Below are 20,705 nucleotides of genomic sequence, written 5' to 3'. Positions count from 1 at the left end.
TTTTCGATAAAAGCTAATAGCTATTATTCAATAAACGTATACTGCACATTTTAAGCTAGTGCACTAGAGCTGCATTAGCCTTCATGACCACAACATTAGACTGCCTTAACATTTTCGGATTACTTTTTTTTTTTTTTTTTTACGTTTTTGACTGAGGCTGGATAACAGTTTTAAGACTTTTTTTTTCTTTGGCTTTCACTAAAAAAAAGAAACCAAACTCCCTTCGCTTCGGCATTATTGGTATAAATAAATCAGGATTTCTCCTTAATAAGCTAGCAAATGTTACCACATGGCTAGCTTTGCTCATGAGCTGGAATGTGTGGCAGTTGCGCATTTAAAAACGTGTTAATTTATTTGAAAATTGTGGTAGAGTACTTTTAATGTTAAGTTGTTGAAATTAAGCTTTACTTACCACTTTAAGTTTCCCTGTCCTTTCTAGGTAAGGCTGGGTCTTCAATATGCTGAGGCTAACTCTGAGCCAGCTGTGGTGATGAGTATATGGATGCTGCAGGGCAAAAACAGCTTCTCTATTTCTACAAGGGTTAAAATAAAGACTTAAAGGGGTTAAACGCACATTTGTATGTGCTTGACTGTGGTGAATAGGTAAAAAGGGGGAAAAAGAAAATTACATCTTTCCATCAGTTGCAGAAGATATAAAAGGTGCATACTAAATGTGATACGCTAGCTCCATCAACATAGGGATAACTACCAGAGTGTTTGTCTTAGCTGTGTAAAATTGCATTGATATCATATAATACTGCAACCCTATATTAGTTAAAACTGCCAGAGACATTTATTAAAGGAGGTGATAATTTTGCGCAGCTGGAGGATTCAATATTAGCAACATGAATATGTCCACACAATGGAGGAATTAAATATAAACTTAAGCACCTCTCAGATTAGAGTTTTGGTCACGTCACTGTTATTGTTGGAATTGTGTGAGAGATTTAAGGGGATTGAATTTCAAGTGTCCCCATAAAAATTTAGGTCTGGGTTTAAGAATACATGCAGCTATATTTTAAACAGAGTGTGTGTAGTTTTTTACAGTCTTTTCAATGTAGCTGTCAATTTGATGTGGATCTAAATGTGCTTCAGTAGGTCAGTGATTGCAAAATTGAATTTTAATTTTATGTATTTTTTTTTAAATACATATTTCCTAATCAGGTTCAAAATAAACAAAAGAGAGGATTGTTTTTGGAACAATACTAACTGGGTTTGACTTTTAACTCATTTGTTTATCCATCCTCATATTTGGTCATTACTCGTGGGAAAGTGTAAGGCAATCAAAGCACAAAATAATTAGCACAGAGGGCATTATGAGCCATTCTTCACTGTCATCTATTGGAGGAAGTGGACTTCCTTGGCCATGATGTGGTCAGCTTCTCGTTAATCATTTGGGCACGTAAAGTGCTACCCAAAGTTGATGGACGTGTGAAAGGGGACTTGTTTTTCACGTCCTTTGAAGACTGATGTCACAGCATTGTGAGTAATTAGACTCGGTTGGCTCACCGGAAACACTTTTGGATCCGGTAAGCTCTTTCTTTGATACAAAACATCTAGTCTCCACGTCATGGCTATTACTTTCTCAAAAGTCTCTCTCACTCATCTCTCTCTCTGACTCTCTCTTTGAACTTAGAGGTTTCATGGACACATTTCTGTTAAAATCACAGTGAGGTCAGTAATAGACCAAAAGCTGGTTTGGCAATGCAACTTTTTATTGTCTGTGAATTCCAGATATCACTCTACAAAAACAGTACAGGCCACTATTGAACCACTATTACACCCTGAAATATTTTGTGTTTTAAAAGTATTTTATGCACCATTCTCCCCAAGTTAGCTTACAGGAGACAAAATGCACAACTACAGATCAGATCAGTTTAATACAAAAGATGTCAAAACCTCTAGAACTTAAAATGTGCAATCATAAGACTTTAAAACAGATACCTTACTGATAGCGTAAACATAAAATAGTTAGATTCACACATTTTGAATTTTTGGTTTAAATACTGTAAAAGATTGGTCAGGTCCATTTAAATATATTGCAGGGCTTGCTGTTCAAGTCAGACTGGCTTAGCTGCATCTGGATTTCAGAGTTTGTCAGAGTGTTGTTGCTTTGAGCAGAATTTCACCACTGTAGCTCTTCTGGTGCCTCCCTGATGTGTTGTTCATTCAGTCTTCAAGTCTCCTGTGAGGCTATTCATTCCACCAAACCACTGTCACTGTTCTTTCACCATCGATTCCCAAGTGAGAATGAGCCAAAAGAATTTGATATGACAAAGTGAAAGAGTTCAAATAAAAAGGCAAGTCTATATCTATCCTATGGACAAGGTGCAAGCATATCAAGTTTGATTCAACTGCTTATTCTTAACTTTTCCTTGTATAACTTGAAAGGTTGATGCAAAACAGGTCATACAAACTCCTGGTAAGGTTTTTCCTGGCGGATAATAATGATAAGCTCCAGATGTGGCGCTTTCAAAACCATTGCAGGGTGGATCCTTAACTGTGTGGGACACTGGTCCTTAAGCTGTTGTTCTAAGTTCACTTTACCCACCAAGCCACTGACAAACTTCTATCTCCTACGGCACATTTTAAAATTAGCCATATGACTGCACTGGATAGCCAATTTAGGGTTAGCGTGTCTACCCTTGTACTCATTAATCCCCCACAGATGCCATACTAAATAGATGAAACCCACCCCGTATCTGCCAGATGTACTGTCAGATCTCTGCACATGAGTCTGTCTCTTCTTACAAGGCCTCTACAGATTGTTAAACTCTCATTTTGACACTGCAATGAGCTCAGTTTATCTTGTTCAAAAGAATAAATGAATGGATCTGTATTATTTGGTAATCTTATTTCACTAGTGACATCAACTAAATAAATTACATTGAATCAACTCTAAAATAATCAGCATCGGAAATTCTTTCCCAGATTTCTTTGAGCTCTCCAAGAATCATTACACAAAAGCACGGCTCAGTTATTCCTACTGTACACTCCAGCTAAAGGCAGCAGTGGAAGCTCCTCCACTGGCATGTCAGGTGATTTATCATCCACAGTTTGACACCCTCCACCTCCCCTTACTTTACCCCAAACTTGAGCCAAGGCCTGAGAGCTCAAGCAACTCCAGAGCCTCTTTCTTTCTCTCTCCCTCTCTCATGGTTCAATGGGTTTGAACTCTGCAGTCAAAACAGTGATCTATACCCTTTGATACACACCAGGGCTTTGCTTTTACCAGCCATCCCGTGCAGTACTGCAAAGCACATTTGCACATTTTACAAGACTGTAACATAACCACAGAGAGTGATTCTTCACAGGGGGGCAAAAACAAAAATCTGCAAGTCATCACTGCCATTTGTTGGTGAGGTGTTTGACAAATTTAACATGCTTATACCCAGATCTTACAGCCAATATCCTTTGAGTATTAAGATATGAAAGGTTTGAACAATATGAAAGGTAGTTAGTCACAATGACAAAGCAGCCTACTCTTGTTTCCAAGGGATTGTAGACTGGCAGATATTTACAGGTTGTTGTATCTCATCAAAACACATTACAAACCTTTTATCATTTTCATGAGGAGGATTTGTTTATAAAATCTAAAAAAATTGAGACAATAGATGAACTCATTCAAACTGAGACAGAAGTCCAATGCAATAGAGTTGTTATGACATAGCTTGTGATCTCTTACCATGTACCATGACGTTCTTTGTTCATTAAGCTAACCATTAGGTGAAGCCTGGCACTGCCAGATCCATTGACTTGCTAGTATTCATTTTTGTTCTCAAAATGAAAATGTGAAGGTGATTTAGTCCAACTGCACCAGGCTGCAAATTGTGTTTTATGTTGAGAAATGTTTTAGTCATTTGAAACAGACTACGTCAGGGGTCCTCAACTGATTTGAGACCGAGGGCTACCTCAAGGAAAATGAGTGGTATGAAGGGGTTACTTGTCTGATACAAACTTTATGAACAAAACTGTCAATGTTAATTACCCTTGAATTATTATTAATGATTTACACACCAATGCTGATAGGAAAAATATATACATTTCTGGGAGTAGCTCCATTTCAACCAGTGCTGTATTTTGGAACATGCCTCGTGGGCGCCTCAAGCGGTTGTTGCAGGTGTCTGAGTGCCCACAGGCACTGCTTTGATAACCCCTGATCTATGTTAATTCAAGTTCGCATTAGCAGATGAACTAGCCAAGCCAAATGAGTGATTAGCTTTGTGCTAATTTGTTTTTAGATACTCTCAGCTTTAAAAGTAATTTCACACCCATCGTTGTGCTGTTGTTGCACACGATTTGACCTTTTGTGCTATGCTCGTTGTGAACTCTCTTTACATCAGCTGAGGTCAGATGAAATAAACAGTGGAGTATAGAGCAGGTTACTGTGTCACTAAGGGAGTTACCTCTACACACTAACCACACCTCCCCTTTCTATCTCACCTCAGCTCCCACCCCACCTCTCCTCTGACCGCTCAGGTAGGTCTCATGGTGGACTGATCAAGGAGCTTGGCCACCTGAGACCTGTGTTGACTTGCAAGTCAGATTAAGTGCCTCAACCAAAAAGGTTTCCGGTCCTCTGCCATTAAGACGAAGCTCTGTAAGCTGCTGAATTCTTAGTGCCCTTTAAACACAGCGGTCTGTCAACCTCTTTCCTGCTTCCAGTGAGTGAGGCTTTGTCTGTCTCAGCCCTGCAGACATCTGTACAACAATGTCAAAGCAGCACTCTCTCAGCACTGTGAGCACTGTACTCACTGTACTACCGATGAATCATCATATTGTGGCAAAATAAAATAAAAACATGTGTTGACAGAAAACAAGAGGATTTACAAAAGAAGATGGCTTGTGAGCAGGAACAAAACAGTGAGGCTTTTAATTTTACATTGCAATGTCTGTAGGAGAGACATAGTAAATAAATGATGAGGTCGTGCTGCTTTGACAGATACAGATCTGATCTTTTATTTAGACTTCCTCTTTTCATGGCAGGGACGGTGTTAATTATCGTACTGCTGAGGTCATTACATCACAAGCAAAGGCCTGCTGAGTGACACAAGTAGGAAGACATGTTCAATGCTATTATCAGTTAGACGTTGCAAGAAAGGACACTGTATTTTGAGTCCTAAAGAAGGGACAAATGAGGTACACAGTGGAAACACTATGATAACTTTTATCATTGTCCATTCCTGTAAACTCTAAAATCAAGGCCTCAAGTGACACCAGAGAAGATAATGCATTGCTAAGTGAATAAATCAGTTTGTGATATGAAAATCCAAGATCTCCAGGGTAAATCTACGTATTTGTCAGCTTTACAAGACTTGTTCCTTAACTATTTGAGACCCGCACTGTTGCTGTGACTAACCTGCAAGGCTTGTATCTGACTCTTTATTTGTTAGTTTAAAGCCAGAAGAATAGAGCTTTTCTGAGGAGTTCAGGCCCTGCTCAAATTGGTCCAAGTAGTAAGTAATCAGCACATGCTTGGGACGCACATACTAAAAGGACACTCTATAGTGGGTTATGATTCCTTTTTTGCTTTTCTAACACCTTAGTCATTGCATCCTTCAGGTCGCTTCATGTTTTTTGTGTAGAAATACCAAAGTTGAAAATGTATGATTTCTGACGAACTGGGGCAACAGGAACATAAAATGTGTTGTACTGTGACAAAATATTGGTGTTGAAGTGCTGTGGTGGTTTCCACATGTGTTTCAGTAGGTCTGGTAAGAAGCAAAACAGTTAGAGCAAAAGAGGAGTACAAATCAACAATAATATTGTCATGAAACCAATTTGCTCCTGGCCTTTTTTTTTTTAATTTTTTTTCTTTCGTTCTTGTTTTTGCATTGCAAAATCTGGAAGCTAAGCAAATGTGAATCTACTGATAAATTTATTTATTTAAAAATTGCCTTACTAAACCTAACACAGGACACATTTAGCTGACAGGTCCAGAAACAATTTCTTCCTTAATTTGTTGTATAAAGGCATTCTTGTTTCAAAAATCTTGACAAGCACATTTTTCTTAACCTGTTGGCTGATTATATTAAGTCTTTACAAGCAAATCAGTACAGATACAGAAAAATGGAGAAAGTAAGTAAATAATTGTCTTTTTTAACTTCATCTATGATAAATAAATCTTTGTAGGGGCCTCACCGTGTAATAACTGTCATAGTACTTGTGTTTATTTATGTCATCTTATCTTTAGCTTTATAATTCAATGTTAGCATTAAAAATATATATATATATCATAACTGAAGGTTAAAAAAAGAAAAGAAAACAACCATCTACTTATTTTAACAACGTTTCTGTGTCCGTTAAGATAACTGTCCTCTAAATTTCCATTGTGTTGTAGCTTTTGCATTCGTGTTTTTGCTCTTGCATTTGTGTTGTGGCTTTTGTGTTTTTTGTTGTTGCGTTTGCATTTGTGTTGTTGGTTTTGCAAACTGACTGGCACCTTGTTGTTTTTTTTAAATATATTTTAACTTTTCAGGTGAATATGGCTCAGATGAACTTTAATAAAATAATTTTGACTAAAATTAGGACATAAACATAAAATAAGACATCTCAATTTTTGTTGTGTAGACTTTTGGTTTTTGTCCTCATCAACTTCTGAGGTAAAACTGCCCTGTTTTTCAAGCTAATTCCCAAATTTTGGATACTAGTTTTGAGCTTTGTGTCACTAAGCAGCTGACCTCATTTCAGCTCAGGATGTTCATTTTAATATCTGGACAGAGGTTACATTCAATACCATTTAAAGTCTTGAATAAGTTTATCATAGGTTACCATCATGACCCTTTTACCATTTTGATAACTACTCAACATTTTGTGTCCCAGATTGTACCCGTCACCTTTGTCTAAGTTAGAGCATTTCCCACCATTTAAAAAAAGTGTCTGGATGACTAACCACAGAGGTGTTAAACGGCCTCCTTCTGGCTCTCTTTTTCATGTCACGCCAGTCCAGATTTACACCATATGTGAGCTCAGCCAGTCAGTAAATAGGTTTAACCTTGGAAGTAACAGCCTGTTTCCAAATATGCACCATTACAATCATCTTCATATTTACTTTGTGACTTCTCAGCTGACCCCCATCAGGGCCAAACACCTCCTCTGTTTTCTATACCATGAACTGTATTCTCTTCCACTCCTAATAGGCACTGCAGGGAAACAGACTCAAGGGGGAAGCTGGGATGTGTTGCATGTGTTTGTTTTGGTGAAGGGTGTGAAGGGAAGAGGTTTGGTGCAATAAAGACCAAATTTAATACATCACATGGCTGTATCAATTACTCTCAAGTGAGGAGGCTAAAAATACATTCAGCTGAGGTGAGATCATGTTTAATGTTGAAATTGACTTTGAAAAGATCACCAGGAGCGGAGTCATGAACTGTTAAAAGCCATCACTGTCATAAAAGTTGCACAGAGTGGACTATGATCTTAACAGCAGCTATGCCAGCATGTCATGCTCATGCAAAGTGATCCCACCTACAACCTGCAGCCTGCAAGTCATGTGCCCCTCCTGAGTGATGGGGTTTCACTCAGACATGTACATGTCCTTACAGCACGTGCCTGCAGGCAATCCATGCATCCTAACCCCATGATGGAAATAGTGGGTGCTGATTTCTACCCACATTCTTTCCCAGAAAGTGTTGATATCTCTCTCCATAGAATGCACATGTCGTCACCAGCAGGTAGGAAATAGGTTTCAAAGATTTGCGTGCCAATTCTGACTTGATTATGTTGCTACAGGCAGGCGTCTGTATCAGACGGGTCATCTTTTTTAATTGTTCCACTTCCCACGAGGGCTCATTTTCTATTCAAGAACTTCCTGTGACATACATTAATTTGCAACTTGATCTGTTTAAACAGTAACTAAAGGGCAACACACAGTTACAGAATGCAAAATGCTGTCCTTTTTATGCCACAGGGCTTTGCATTTTCTCGTGTCACACAGTGGACTCATCAGGATAAGTGGTAACGGCAATGCCAGGGACAGCTGCTTAGTATTTTGGATCTTAACAGCCGTGAGCTTTAAGTGAGCAGTGACTCATAAGTTTGATGACAGTCCAGCAGGGGGTCCTTGGATCTTTCTTCTGGTTCATTTTCAGAGTACACACACACAATACTGTGGAGACAGAGCTATGTATGTGTGGTCATTTGCAAAAGTTTACTCTGGGGATGCTTTTTACTGGCTTCTCCATAAGAGTTGCAACCAGACAGAATTGGACATAAGCACATTTGTAATTGATGCTCAACTCTTTTTTTATTATTATTATTATTTATTGGTTATGCTGAAAAATGTCTTTGTTTGAAAAATCAGCATTTAAACTGCAGTTATCATAGCAGTACACAAGGACATTCAATGGCAAAGAATAATAACTGTGTAAGCAAAGAATGATAGCTTACACTATTAAATATGTGGATTTCAAATGGTATCACCAATTTTTTAAGTATTCTTTATTTGAAAAGAATGAAAAAACTGCACACAATCAGTATTTAAAAGAGATGCCAGTGTGATTGAATTTGTTATGTGTTATTAAGCCAGGACCTCTCTAGAATACAATAAATGATGTATGTGCAACAAGTTAAATTTGAGGGTATGGCTCTATCCTGGGAGCTCCCTGCCTATGTGGAACAACAAATTCTGTGTGTGTGTGTGTGTGTGTGTGTGTGTGTGTGTGTGTGTGTGTGTGTGTGTGTGTGTGTGTGTGTGTGTGTGTGTGTGTGTGTGTGTGTGTGTGTGTGTGCACACCTCCTCTTTCTCTCATATGCATAAGAAAAAAGCCAAGGCAGGGAGAGCAGCAGCAAAGACTCACTGTGATATGACAGACACAGCATGAAATGAGGAACTGAAGTGGTTTACAGGGCAGCAAGAGTCAGCAGGCTGAATCGGTTTGTATCAACGCACATTTTTATTTACCAGTTGGATGCGTTGATGTGATCAGCTGAGCTGTCAGCTGATAAGGGCTGGCATCAGGAGCTGCTGATAAACTGGTGGTTGGGCTTGAGTTTTTGTAAGCACTTACACTGTTTGTACTGGCTGTACTTGTCATTAGGAACCCCAGAGATAGTTGCCTTGCTCCTTAAGGTTCAAGTTTGATGGCTTCATGTCTCAAACTGTCATTGAGTCTCTTCAAACCAAACACATCTTTGGATTCAAGTTACCCTGTCCCATTAATGGCTCACTCACATGAGGTTTGGCATCAACCACAGTGAAGGTTAGTTTACAAGACAACACCTCAGATGGATTTTGCATTTACAGTAACATTTGTCAAGTGTTTTGCTTGGCATGCAGGATGCTAGATGCTCAAAAATGTCACAAAAATGTCATAAAACTGTCCTGTGATTCCTCTGTAAAAGTACTAAAGTAGGAAAAATCATGGGATAAAATAATTACTCCCTGTGCACTTCACATTGAACAACTGCTGCACTATTTTTGACCAACGTATAAATATAACAGTGAGGTCACATGGGGTGGAAATAGATAACACCACTAATGAAAGTTTGGGAGAGATTTCTGGCGTGGATGTCAGAAAGTAAAGCTCTGATTTTTTCTTTGTCAAATAAAATTCACTTTTTACGCCTATTTATAATTTATATCTTTTTTAGAACTATTTAATGTCAGCACTTAGTTTAACTTGCATTTTATGCCTTTTTAAATCTGTCAACATAGCATGCTGCTGCTTTTTAAGATATGCTTTCGAAAATAGTTTCTTTGTATTCTGTACAATGACTTTAAAACTACTTCTTCTTGAAAAATAATCTACACTTAACTTCAGGGTGTATGTGAACTAGATCAAGCGGATAGAGATTCTTGGTTTGAATGTATTTGCGTTGGGTCCAGCATGGTACGTTAGAAAAAAACGGGTACTTTTAACAGTTTCAGAACAAACCAGTTGTTTCTAATGAACCTTACGTGATTTTTAAATCTGTTACAAAATCTTGTTTCTAGAAATGAGGATGTTTAAAGAAGGAAGTGATTATTGGTCAAATATAGCACTGGTGGAGATGACACAGTTCTGTTTATCTGAAAATGAATGATTGTTAAGTTTTACAATGGAAGACGAACAATTTCTTTTGTCTGTGTTTTGTTTTATAGTGTTTCAGACGGCAAAAAAAGATTTAACCCATATCTTCTCTAAACAGTTTATAATACGGTGGTTTGCAGAATACCCTAAGTAATACAAAAATCTTTTTCCTGAGCTGCCTTATGTTGTCTTATGATGTAAAATTTCAGCATTCAGAAATGTGTTGTTATCCTCCTTTAAAGGTGTTTACATCTCAACTAATGTAATTTGTGTGTCGCCCCTTGTGCTTCTTGTGAAAATAAGCTAATTGCATGAACCTCCATGTTGAGAGTGTTTCAACCTCAAAGACTTTTCTCAGTACAGACTACAGAATTTATTCGAAACTGAAGTTGAATTTTTTATTCATATTTTTAAGAAGTATTTATCTGGTCAATTGCATTCCTCTTAAACAGAACTTCCTCAACTTAAAGCCAGCCTTTTTGTGGGTGTAAAAAATATCTGTGACGGTGAAATGATGACATTTCCTGCTACACAACACCTACTCTTTCAGCTCTCAAAATAGCAGAACTAGAGTTAAAGCTGGACAGAGCAGCATCAAGTTTTGACTTTTTTACTTGTGAAACTCTTTTCGCTGAGAAAAAAAAAAACAAGCTTTTGTTCATTCATTCAACAGTGATTACACTGAACAAACAGAAACCATCAGCAGTTGCAGAGGCCGGAGGGGTAAGTACATGAAGACTTTAAGTTAAAGTTCAAATGTATGTTTGGAAAAAATGAATTTGAAATGTTAAAAAGAACCCACACATTTTGCGGTACAGTATTCCCTTATTTACTCTTACTACAACAGACTTGTTCCCAGGTTTGTCAAAGAGATGGCTCTGCTCTACGCTCTGATTCTCTTCTTTTGCTTAAAGATCAAGAGTTGCCAGCTTCAGTGTGTCAAAGGTTTGCTTGAATATCAGCTTTTAGTACACACTAAAGAAAAAAAATCCCAGAATTAACAGAATTTTAAACCTTGTAAATAATCTTTCCTTCTTCTTGGCAGAATCTCTGAAAGACAGCGAGTTTTCCATCAATGTCACCAAACACATTCAAGTGGAATCTGGAGACTGCATTGGGATCCCATATGAATTGACTTTTCCAGAAAACAAAGTGAAAGTCCCATATAAAAAGATTTGGTTCAGGACCGATCAACAGGACCAAGTTTCTTCCACAGTTGTTACAGAAAAGTCTCAAATGACAAACAACCGTTTCAGGATTGATGTTTTACCACAGGGAGAGTACGAGTATGGCTTCAAACTGGAATGGGGTTGTAATCAGACATATGTGTTTCCAACAAAAGTAAAGGTCTCAGTTTATGGTGAGTAAAGCCTCTTATGGCTTCATGGCGTTGATTTCTTTCCATGTTTTAGCATTAAAAAACACATAAAAATCTGACAGCAAAAACAATCTGCTGATTGTTAATCACTTTTTTCCTTTTGTTGCAGCAAGCTTCACTTAGATAATCTTACATCTTTATTCTGTTTATTTCAGCAACGCAAAAACCAAGAGTGGTGGTACCTTTGTTGCAGGAGGGAAAGTCTTCAAGAGTGTTCTGTCTCGCTCATCCTTTATGCTATCGCAGACAAAATGTTTACTGGATAGGTAGAAAAGGTGTTATAGAAGCTGATCAACTCAATGAAGGGAGGCGCAGGAGGGAAGCATTTTACTTCACACCAACAGCTGAAGATCACAACACCAACATCACATGTGTGGTGGAGTATGACTACAACATCCTTGCTGAAAGGACTGTCACGTTAAGAGTGAAATGTAAGTTTGAGATGTAAAAAAAATCCATGCTGCTGTGGAATTGAACTGCTGACACACATTCAAGTCTGTCAGTGTCATTTTATAACATGACACACGTTTATTTATTTTTAAAAAAAACATAAGACCAGTTGTTTGAGCTTTTCTTTGTGTACCTGCAACAATATTCTACTTTTCCTGAACATGGAGGATAATTTTAAAGAAGTATGTATAAACTGAGAAGGCATATCTTTTAATGAACTCAGCTAAAGAATGAGCACTGTCACAGGTACGTGGAGTTCACTCCTTTTGTCATTCACGGTAGTCTTGAACCGTGTGTTGTTGATCAGCTGCCTAAAGAGATCAGAGGTTAAATGAGTCATCATCATGACTGTAATTCTCAGTCCTTTTTCTGTTATTTCTTCTTTCTTTTAGTTGCACCTAAATTCCAAAATGGTACCCAGTGCTCGGTTAAAGGAAAACTCCTGGTCTGTGTGTGCATCAGTCGGGGAAATCCTCCATCACCGATCACCTGGCCTGTCGCCTCTCTTACAGACTTCTCCATTTCCAGCTATAGCAGCGGCCTTACAGTGAACAGCACCCTCACCATGAAAGCAGCTGACACCTACAACAACAGTGTCAAATGCATCAGCAGCAATGAGCTGGGTCAGAGGGAGATTGAGATTAAGATTGGAAACTACACGGAGAACTTAATGAGCTGTGAGTAGTCAGTTTGAGCTGCTGAGTGCATGGAATAACATATCTGTCATTACATTTGCAATGTGATTCCTGAATGGATTTTGCTGGTTGATTTGTTCCTGTCTTTTTGCATACACAGTGAATGAGCAGCAGCTATCCAGCACAGGTCTCCTGTGGATAATAGCAGTGTCCGTTAGTCTAAACCTGGCCCTTCTCGTCAGCCTGATCATCTGCATTTACAAATGGTAACAACCACTAAGTTTGTAATCTGGGGAGGGCAGAATAATAATTTTATATCATGCTTCAAAACCATAAAGAGCTCATTTATTTGTGTTTTATTTTGATTCTGCAGGGGCAAAAGATCACAACAGAAACCCAATGAGGAAACGAACACCTACGCTACACTGAACAGAGCTCAGTTGGAGCAAGAGTACAGTGTTATACCTCCACGGCCAAAATGAAAAATGCTGAGACATCTTTGGCATGAGAGATCTCTATCGTTGACTTTTGGTGGTGAAAGGAAGAATTTCCTTTGTTTTTGCTTTATGTGTTATCCATAGACTGTAACAAACATTGAGAGAGTCTCAGCAGCATCACCCTGAAGAGGGATTTTGAAGCCCTATGCTGTCACGGATTCAGAAATGCAGCTTCATTCTTCCTTGTCATCTTTTTTGTATTTTATTGCAGTTTTCGCTTATAGTTTAATTACCAAAACCTTCATTTTACTTTAATTTTATTTTGTTAAATTTCGTCTGTTCTATTTTAGGTGTATTCCATTTTATTTTGTTCAGTTGTATTTAATTTCATTGTATTCTATTTTTCCACTTTGTCTTTACTGTATATGACTGATGCAGCAAAAAAAAGAGTATTCCCCCTGGGATCAATAAAGTATTATCATTTTGTATTTTATTTTATTTATTGTTCCTTATAATACCTTGCCATATCTTATTTTATTGTATCGTTTCTTACCCCATTGTATAGTAATGTTATCTCATCTTATGCACCTCTTGATTCATAGAAGTTTGACGGTGCAAAATATCTACAGCGTCCACCTAATATACTTCTTTTCATGATGTTTCTGTCTCTGTAACCCAGAAACAACTAATCTCTGTTTTCACTTATCCTTCTTTTGTTGTAACATGCTGACTCAGCCAAACTTTCCCACAACCTAGAAACAGACAGAGCTGAAGAGCTGAAGTTGAGGCAGGCCCTTAAGGTAAAAAGGTACAGTGACCCAGTCTGTAAAATTAGCCACACCCAGGACAACACAAATCTACACATATCTGTTGCTGTTAATACTATAAAAGATAGTTAAGTTAAAGAGGGAATATATTCTGCTTTCCTGTTTTTTTTATCATTGATATAATGTAACTGCTGGGTTTTCATAATAAAAGGGTGCAGATTTTCAAGCTGCTATGTATTTATATGTTGTAGAAATCCCTTAATTTGCCTCTAAACATTAAAAAAATCTTGAAAAATAGCGCTTGATCTTTCAGAGATCTTTACATGACCTGTCAAAATGATGAGGTCATTGCAGAAGGTTCATAACATGTTGAAAGGACGGGCCTTAAATGCCAAGGCCTGCCCATAACTCTGCTCCCAAAGGTCCCCCAGAGGGCTGGCCAATCAGAGGGGAGGAAGTTTGTGCAGTGGGGAGCCTTAAGGAGACAGAAGCTTACACAAAGCAAACGAAGGCTGAAATGTGGGTTCTCTAAAACTAGAGACATAAAAAGTAGTAGTTTTTTTTTGACATTGTAAAGCTACTTCCGGGGTACCAGAGGGACAGCCCATCTATCCATCCCTTTTCCATACTTCTTTTCCCGTTCAGGATCTAGTGGCTGGAGCTTATCCTAGTTGGGCAAGAGGCGGGGTACACCCTGGACTGGTCGCTAGTCAATTGCAGAGCCCAGAGGGATCGTTTAAAGCCTAAAAAAGCACAATACTTCATCTTTAACCATTTCCCCTTATGTTTTGTAAGTAGAGATGTAAGTAATGTAACACATTTAATCAAAGTTCCAACTTAGAGCTGTTTCCACATGAAACTGTTTGAAAACAAAATAATAGTCAAAGAATGAAAAACAGTGTGATATCTTTTTAACACAGCTTCTCACACTGTCCAATGGTCAAAACCTTTATCTCACTGTCCCTTGTGTGTGTGCGTGTGTGTGTGTGTGTGTGTGTGTGTGTGTGTGTGTGTGTGTGTGTGTGTGTGTGTGTGTGTGTGTGTGTGTGTGTATTTGTAAAATATGGATGACACTAAACTTGTCACATTTCCTGCGAAAAACCACTTCCTGTTCCAGCACTGAAAAAATGACAAAGCTACATCTGAGGCTGGCCAGAAGCTTTGAAACCCACACACTCACTTGTTCATCCTTTTATGGGGGATACAAAAACTTCCACAACTATGCAACTGCTAAAAAGAATTGAAAAACCTTAAAGAGCTCTTCAAAGCTACAGGACACTGGCAGCACCACACAAACCTGACCAACAGCAAGAGGCAGTGAGCAGAGGTGAGCAGAATTTACGAACAGTTCAGATGACTGCACGGACTTAATTGAATGATTAATATATTTATTCAAACATTATAAATGTGCAGTCTGCAGAAATAAAATGCAAAGGGGGAAGTTTTACAGGGTTTGAATTACTGATCACAATATTTCACTTTCACTAATTTGCACCCAGGTTTTCTCCAGAACACAACAATGGCTCTAATCCTGTATACAATGCTTCTCTCCTTGTTGATGTCCAAAAGTTGCCAGCTTCAGTGTGTCAAAGGTTTGACTGTCAATTGAATTAAAGTACACATAAAATATTTATACCACATTGAACAGGCTTTTAAAAGCTGTAACTAATTTGTTTTCTTCTTGGCAGAGTCTCTGAAAGACAGCGAGTTCTCAATTGACGTGGCCAAACAAGTTCAAGTGGAATCTGGCGACTGCATTAAGATCATTTATGGATTGACTTTTCCAAAACATAAAGTCAAAGTTCCATATAAAAGGATTTGGTTCAGGGGGGAGCCACAGAACACAGTTTTAACAATAAATGTTAAGGACAACAAAAATGTGACAAAACACCCTTTTGAAGTAGGTCTACCAGGTCTACCACAAGGAGAGTATGAGTATGGTTTCAAATTGGAATGGGGGTGTAATCAGACGTACGTGTTCCCAACAAGAGTTCAGGTCTCAGTGTCTGGTGAGTTGCATGATATAAAATGTTATCAGTGTGAGTTGAATGAATATACAAGAAATGATGAGCAACACAAATACCTAGAGAGCAGAAAAAGCACTTTGTTGTGACGTGTCCTGCTCAAAAAACACATGATGATCCTCAATCTCAATTTTGTTTTTTCATTTCAGCATTGACCAAAAAACCATCAGTGATTGCTGCTGCTCCCTTAAAGGAAGGAGTAACTTCAGAACTGATTTGTTACGCTCCTCTCTTGTGCAATACCAGATCAAGGATCAAATGGATGTCAATGACTTCTAGGAATACCGTACTCAGTTACATCAAGGTTCACATGTGGCAAGATGAACTAAGTGTCTACATCACACCATCAGCAGATGACCACAATGTCGGCAACGTCACATGTGTGGTGGAGTATGAAAACAAAATTGTCACTGTGAAGACCATCACATTAAGTGTAAAATGTAAGTGTGCACTGAGGTTTGTTTTACAGCTCATTTTAAGAGGCTGATATTACAGTGTGTGGTAGCACCAAAAAGAAATAAAAAATGTAACAGTGATAACTTGTCTTATCAATATATTTAAAATTATTTCATCAGATTTTCTGGCAAGAAATTTCTTGTTTGATTGCGAACTAAATCTCACTCTGAAAGATAAATTTGTGCTTGGATAACATTGGTTGTGTGTTATAGCATTGTAACACCTTTATCTATAAACTTTATCATCATCAAAAAATTGTCTCAGGCTATTTTAGTTAGGCTCTTCCTGCCTATGTGGAACTGCAAATTCCTGAGGTGGGGAGAGCACACCTTCCCTTAATTTCATGTGTGTAAATAAAACACCAAGGCAAGGTGAGCACCAGCAAAGACAGCCATGGCAAAGGACAAAGCAAACAGTAGTAGCAGTATACTTTAAACTGGTAGAATCAGACACACCATGAAAGGTGGTGTTTACGTGGACAAAATCAGCTGATAGGGGCTGATGTTCTGCTGAACTTGACATTGTGGCCTGCCTGAACTAATGCCATGCTCAGTTGCTTTGATGTGGTGACAGTTAAACTCATCTGTTAAACACTGAACATCTTATTCCACATGTTCTTTTTTGTCTTTTAGTTGCACCTAAATTCCAAAATGGTACCCAGTGCTCAGCTGAAGGAAAACTCCTGGTCTGTGTGTGCATCAGTTGGGGAAATCCTCCGTCACCCATCACCTGGCCTGTCGCCTCTCTCACAGACTTCTCCATTTCCAGCTATAGCAGCGGCCTTACAGTGAACAGCACCCTCACCATGAAGGCAGCTGACACCTACAACACCAGTGTCAAATGCATCAGCAGCAATGAGCTGGGGCAGAGGGAGATTGAGATTAAGATTGGAAACTACACGGAGAACTCAGTAAGGGGTGAGTAGTCACCTTGAGCTGCATAAACCAGTCATAGGTCAATTTGAATTATTAATTGATTCTTTGTGTTGTCTTTTTTTTTTCTGATATCAATTTTGATAGCAAATGTTCAGCAGACATCTAACACAGATCAGCCCTGGAAGACAGCTGTAGGTCTTTCTGTGAGCCTGAACCTGGCTCTTCTCACCTGCCTGATCTTCTGCATGAACCACAAACGGTAAATGTCTAAGCTTTAAGAAAGGCTAAATATTCATTTCATTCATTTTGTATTTTAAAAAACATCACTTATTAATTTTCTTCTGACCTTACAGGAGCAAAAGCTCACAAGAGAAACTCTGTGAAGAGATGAACACCTACGCCTCCTTGGATAAAGCTCAAGTTGAGCAAGAATACAGCGTCATTACTCCAAATCCCAGATAAAGAAATGCAGTCATACTCGGGTTAGCCTGTCACTTCTCAGTGTTTGTTTTTTAGTAACTGCTGGTGTGCTTTCAGAGCAGTTCTCTGTGTTGTATAAAAAAAATAACTGCTTGACATGTGTATGGTGTAAAATATTTGGAAATTGTTTCTCATCAACTTGTGTAGCAGCAGGGCTGTGCATTAAAATATACCAGCTACACTGTGACAACAACAGAGGCCCCCCTCCCAAAAAGCAGTACATAAACAGTGTGATATGAAAGGACACTCACTACCTTCATTTGAATCATTAAATGCAAAAGTTGAAGTCAAACCTTGATGTTTTTAAAGCTACATTTGATGATCAGGCTTTAAAGGGGGAAACCCGTCTTCTATGAGGCATGACAGATCATCTGCTGGCTTTAACAGTGTCGTCTGTGTAAAGCAGGGCTCATCCTTTTACACACCCACTGAGCTCGCTGCTGTTCTACATTCTCACAAAGGATGCCTCTGCTTTTCGCCTCATTTCATTCCCTTACAGCAGGATTAGGGCTACGAAGCACAAAGGTGTTGTGTGTGCGCACGCACGCACACACACACACACACACACACACACACACACACACACACACACACAAACACACACACACACACACACACACACACACACATGCATATATATTTGGGAAATCCACTCCTTAGAATATTTGCTGAGATTAAACAAGAGGGCTATGTTGGGTTCTGAGCTCATCCAACAGCTGATTAGCTTAGCTTAGCTTAGCTTTTATACAGAAAAATAAAAACCCTAGCTTTTTCTAGATAAAGAAATCCCTGGAATTGAAATGATCCAGAATTGGTTTATAGATTAAAGTTTAAATACTTCGGCTGCATGTGTATCATGTTTCAGTCATTCTGAAGGTTGAACTGAAAAAAAAAAAAATGCAGGATATTGATAGTAACAAGAAATTTGATGTTTTGCAAATCCTTCAAACCTTGAAAATCATGAAATGATAATATATCAAAAAGTTAATAAAAAAAAAAAAGAAGAAATAAAAAAAATGCTGATTCTAGATTTGATTTAAAAAGAAAAACAAAAAGTTGTGGCGCATTATTTTTTCTTTCAACATTTCTCATTGTTTGGGAACCAAGAGATCAGTTTGTGGAGTTCTGGAAGTGAAATGTTGTTTTATTCTTTCAGCTGCTCAACATGTTGGGGGGTCTACTTTTCTGTTTTCCATTTCATTATGTGTCAAATATTTAAAATGGGTGACAAGTCAGTCCTACAGGCAAACTAATCCTTTTAATGTAGCACTCATGTCCAGTGTTAGCTACGTTAGCCATGTTTCTGTGAATAGCATAATGCTACTCTCCAGGAACCTCCTCTGGTGCTGAGTAAGCACTGCTAGCATGTCCAACTTATTGAAAATAGATAGAACATTCTCCACAACAATGGATGGAAAAACATTATATTGTCTCCTCTTAGGCTCCCACTGCAGCACCAACACGTCCTCGCCCCCTCTCCTCAGCTCGAGCCTAGCACCAGTTTGCATCGACATGCCCTGGGCTGACTATGATTGCACACAGTATCCCCAGAAACACACAGGAACAAAAAAAAGTTAAAAAATAAAAATAAAAATACTGCAAACATTTCAAGGTTGGTGTCCATGGCCAACAAATAAGCCATAAAAGGTTGTTATAGGCTTCAAATACAGAGATTATTAAAAAGATAAGAAGAAACAGAGAATAAAAGACAGGGAAGGGGGATCTGCTGCAACGAGCTGTGCCTAACAACAATATGAGTCTCCGGAATATCTATGGTCTTTCTTGAAGCGTACATTATCTGGTTGACTGCATATGTCGTGCAAAAAACAATATATTCAATTCTAACTATGCCTTCCTAGGTGTGTAATATATTGGATTTTGAGCTTTGTGTTGAAGGAAAGCCATGTGATCTCCCCTCTCTTTTTAGAATGAGGACTGTGGCATCCAAGAATTCAAAAGAAGAAGATCACATTTTAATTCTTCAGACCAAGGTGTTTTCCCAAACATTACACAATTTTTTGTATTTTATCATCCCTGTCCCTAATGTTTTGCTGATAATACTGCTGTAAATTAAATAGTTGCCTGTATGTTTCGTAAAACATTAAAGAAGCTCTTGTAACATGTGATATTTGTTGCCGTTGCATTATTTTCAACTTAACATAGGGTTTGGGATATTCAAAAACCAGCAAAACCAGCTTGCTGTGATCAATCTCTGCTTGAGCTGACTCTATCAAAGGGGGGCTTCAGGGTGCCAAGGTGTCCCCTGATGAAGACCTGGTTCTTCCACAGTGAAAGACAGCAGCTCTAGGAACTTTCAGCCACAGATAACCTGTCCACAGAGATACTGTGGCATCTAAAATTAGTGTTGTCACAGTGCTTCAGGATAAGAAAGCTTGAGATTTCACACACCACACTGGTGGTCACTTTGTTTGTCTCACATAAAGTTCTGTGGGTGCGCTTTGTGTGTCTATGAGAGAAGGGTAGAAAGCCCTGCAAAGCTCTGTTTAAAAGTGTGTGTGTGTTTGTAAACATTCCATATATCTCATGGTCACTGTTCACATCAGTTCGATGAAAACTAAGGAATAAGGATTTGGAGCATCAGTTCAACATTTTACTCACCAGCACAAGTGAGACATTGCAAAGAAAAACTTTTTTATAGATCCCTTATCTTACTTGTACTCTGTAAAAGTTTAGCTCAGCCTGCCCTTTAAGTTTTCCAAAGTTGTCAGTCCAACATGCCAGCACACAGCATTCCCAGTTAGACTGTGTAGGAGGTTAAAGAACACTGCAGCGATCACCACATGATGTGAGTCACGTTACGCACCATAGTGACTGGTTTTGTCTTTATTCTTATCGCAGTTGTTAAAATTTTCCATATTTCCAGAGAAAATAGGCACAATGCCTTGCAATATGCTGTCCACCAAACCAAACCAAACCATAAAACATCTATCAAGACACGCAGGTGTCCAATTGCTCAAGTGCGTTTGAAGCAACTTCAAAAGATCCTGTATCCACTAATTTCATCTTTCTCTCCATTTCTTCACATTTATTGAGTTACAAACCTATCAAGCGTTCCAATGATTCTGAAACAGATATAATTTGGCAAAAATCACACTGTACAACAAATGTGCAGGAGGAAGTACATGCACATTTTTGTAATAAAAAACTCTGTCCTTTTTATGGGGCAGTTTTT

The 20,705-nt window shown here is 38.5% G+C and overlaps 2 protein-coding genes and 1 long non-coding RNA gene across 4 annotated transcripts; all 3 read left to right on the top strand.

Moving 5' to 3' along the window:
• The first annotated feature begins 10,648 nt into the window (after nt 1-10,648).
• Nucleotides 10,649-13,198, top strand: LOC141796947 (sialic acid-binding Ig-like lectin 10). 2 transcript variants are annotated; one of them, XM_074678294.1, is made up of 7 exons: nt 10,649-10,733; nt 10,870-10,955; nt 11,056-11,370; nt 11,544-11,819; nt 12,231-12,515; nt 12,634-12,739; nt 12,847-13,198. In XM_074678294.1, the coding sequence occupies exons 2-7, from the start codon at nt 10,883-10,885 to the stop codon at nt 12,953-12,955; spliced, it is 1,164 nt and encodes a 387-aa protein (XP_074534395.1). In that variant the 5' UTR covers nt 10,649-10,733; nt 10,870-10,882; the 3' UTR covers nt 12,956-13,198. The 2 variants fall into 2 exon arrangements, with proteins under 2 accessions (XP_074534395.1, XP_074534394.1); XM_074678293.1 differs by having other exon boundaries at nt 10,858-10,955.
• Nucleotides 13,199-14,870: 1,672 nt separating this feature from the next.
• LOC141796076 (uncharacterized) lies at nt 14,871-15,916 on the top strand. The gene is made up of 4 exons (XR_012598872.1): nt 14,871-15,004; nt 15,177-15,269; nt 15,366-15,686; nt 15,851-15,916. It is a non-coding gene; the product is annotated as an uncharacterized LOC141796076 (long non-coding RNA).
• Nucleotides 15,917-16,011: 95 nt separating this feature from the next.
• Nucleotides 16,012-17,514, top strand: LOC141796245 (uncharacterized). The gene is made up of 4 exons (XM_074677234.1): nt 16,012-16,141; nt 16,790-17,074; nt 17,177-17,291; nt 17,386-17,514. Exons 1-4 carry the CDS (start codon nt 16,012-16,014, stop codon nt 17,492-17,494), a joined length of 639 nt encoding a protein of 212 aa, XP_074533335.1. The 3' UTR covers nt 17,495-17,514.
• Nucleotides 17,515-20,705: the final 3,191 nt, after the last annotated feature.

This window comes from Halichoeres trimaculatus, unplaced genomic scaffold, assembly GCF_033239565.1.
Source record: "Halichoeres trimaculatus isolate MK-OKI-2021-1 unplaced genomic scaffold, fHalTri1.1 fHalTri1_scaffold_10, whole genome shotgun sequence".
NCBI lineage: Eukaryota > Metazoa > Chordata > Actinopteri > Labriformes > Labridae > Halichoeres > Halichoeres trimaculatus.
The sequence above is the reverse complement of the archived record's forward strand: the minus strand, read 5'-3'. Positions and strand labels throughout refer to the sequence as shown.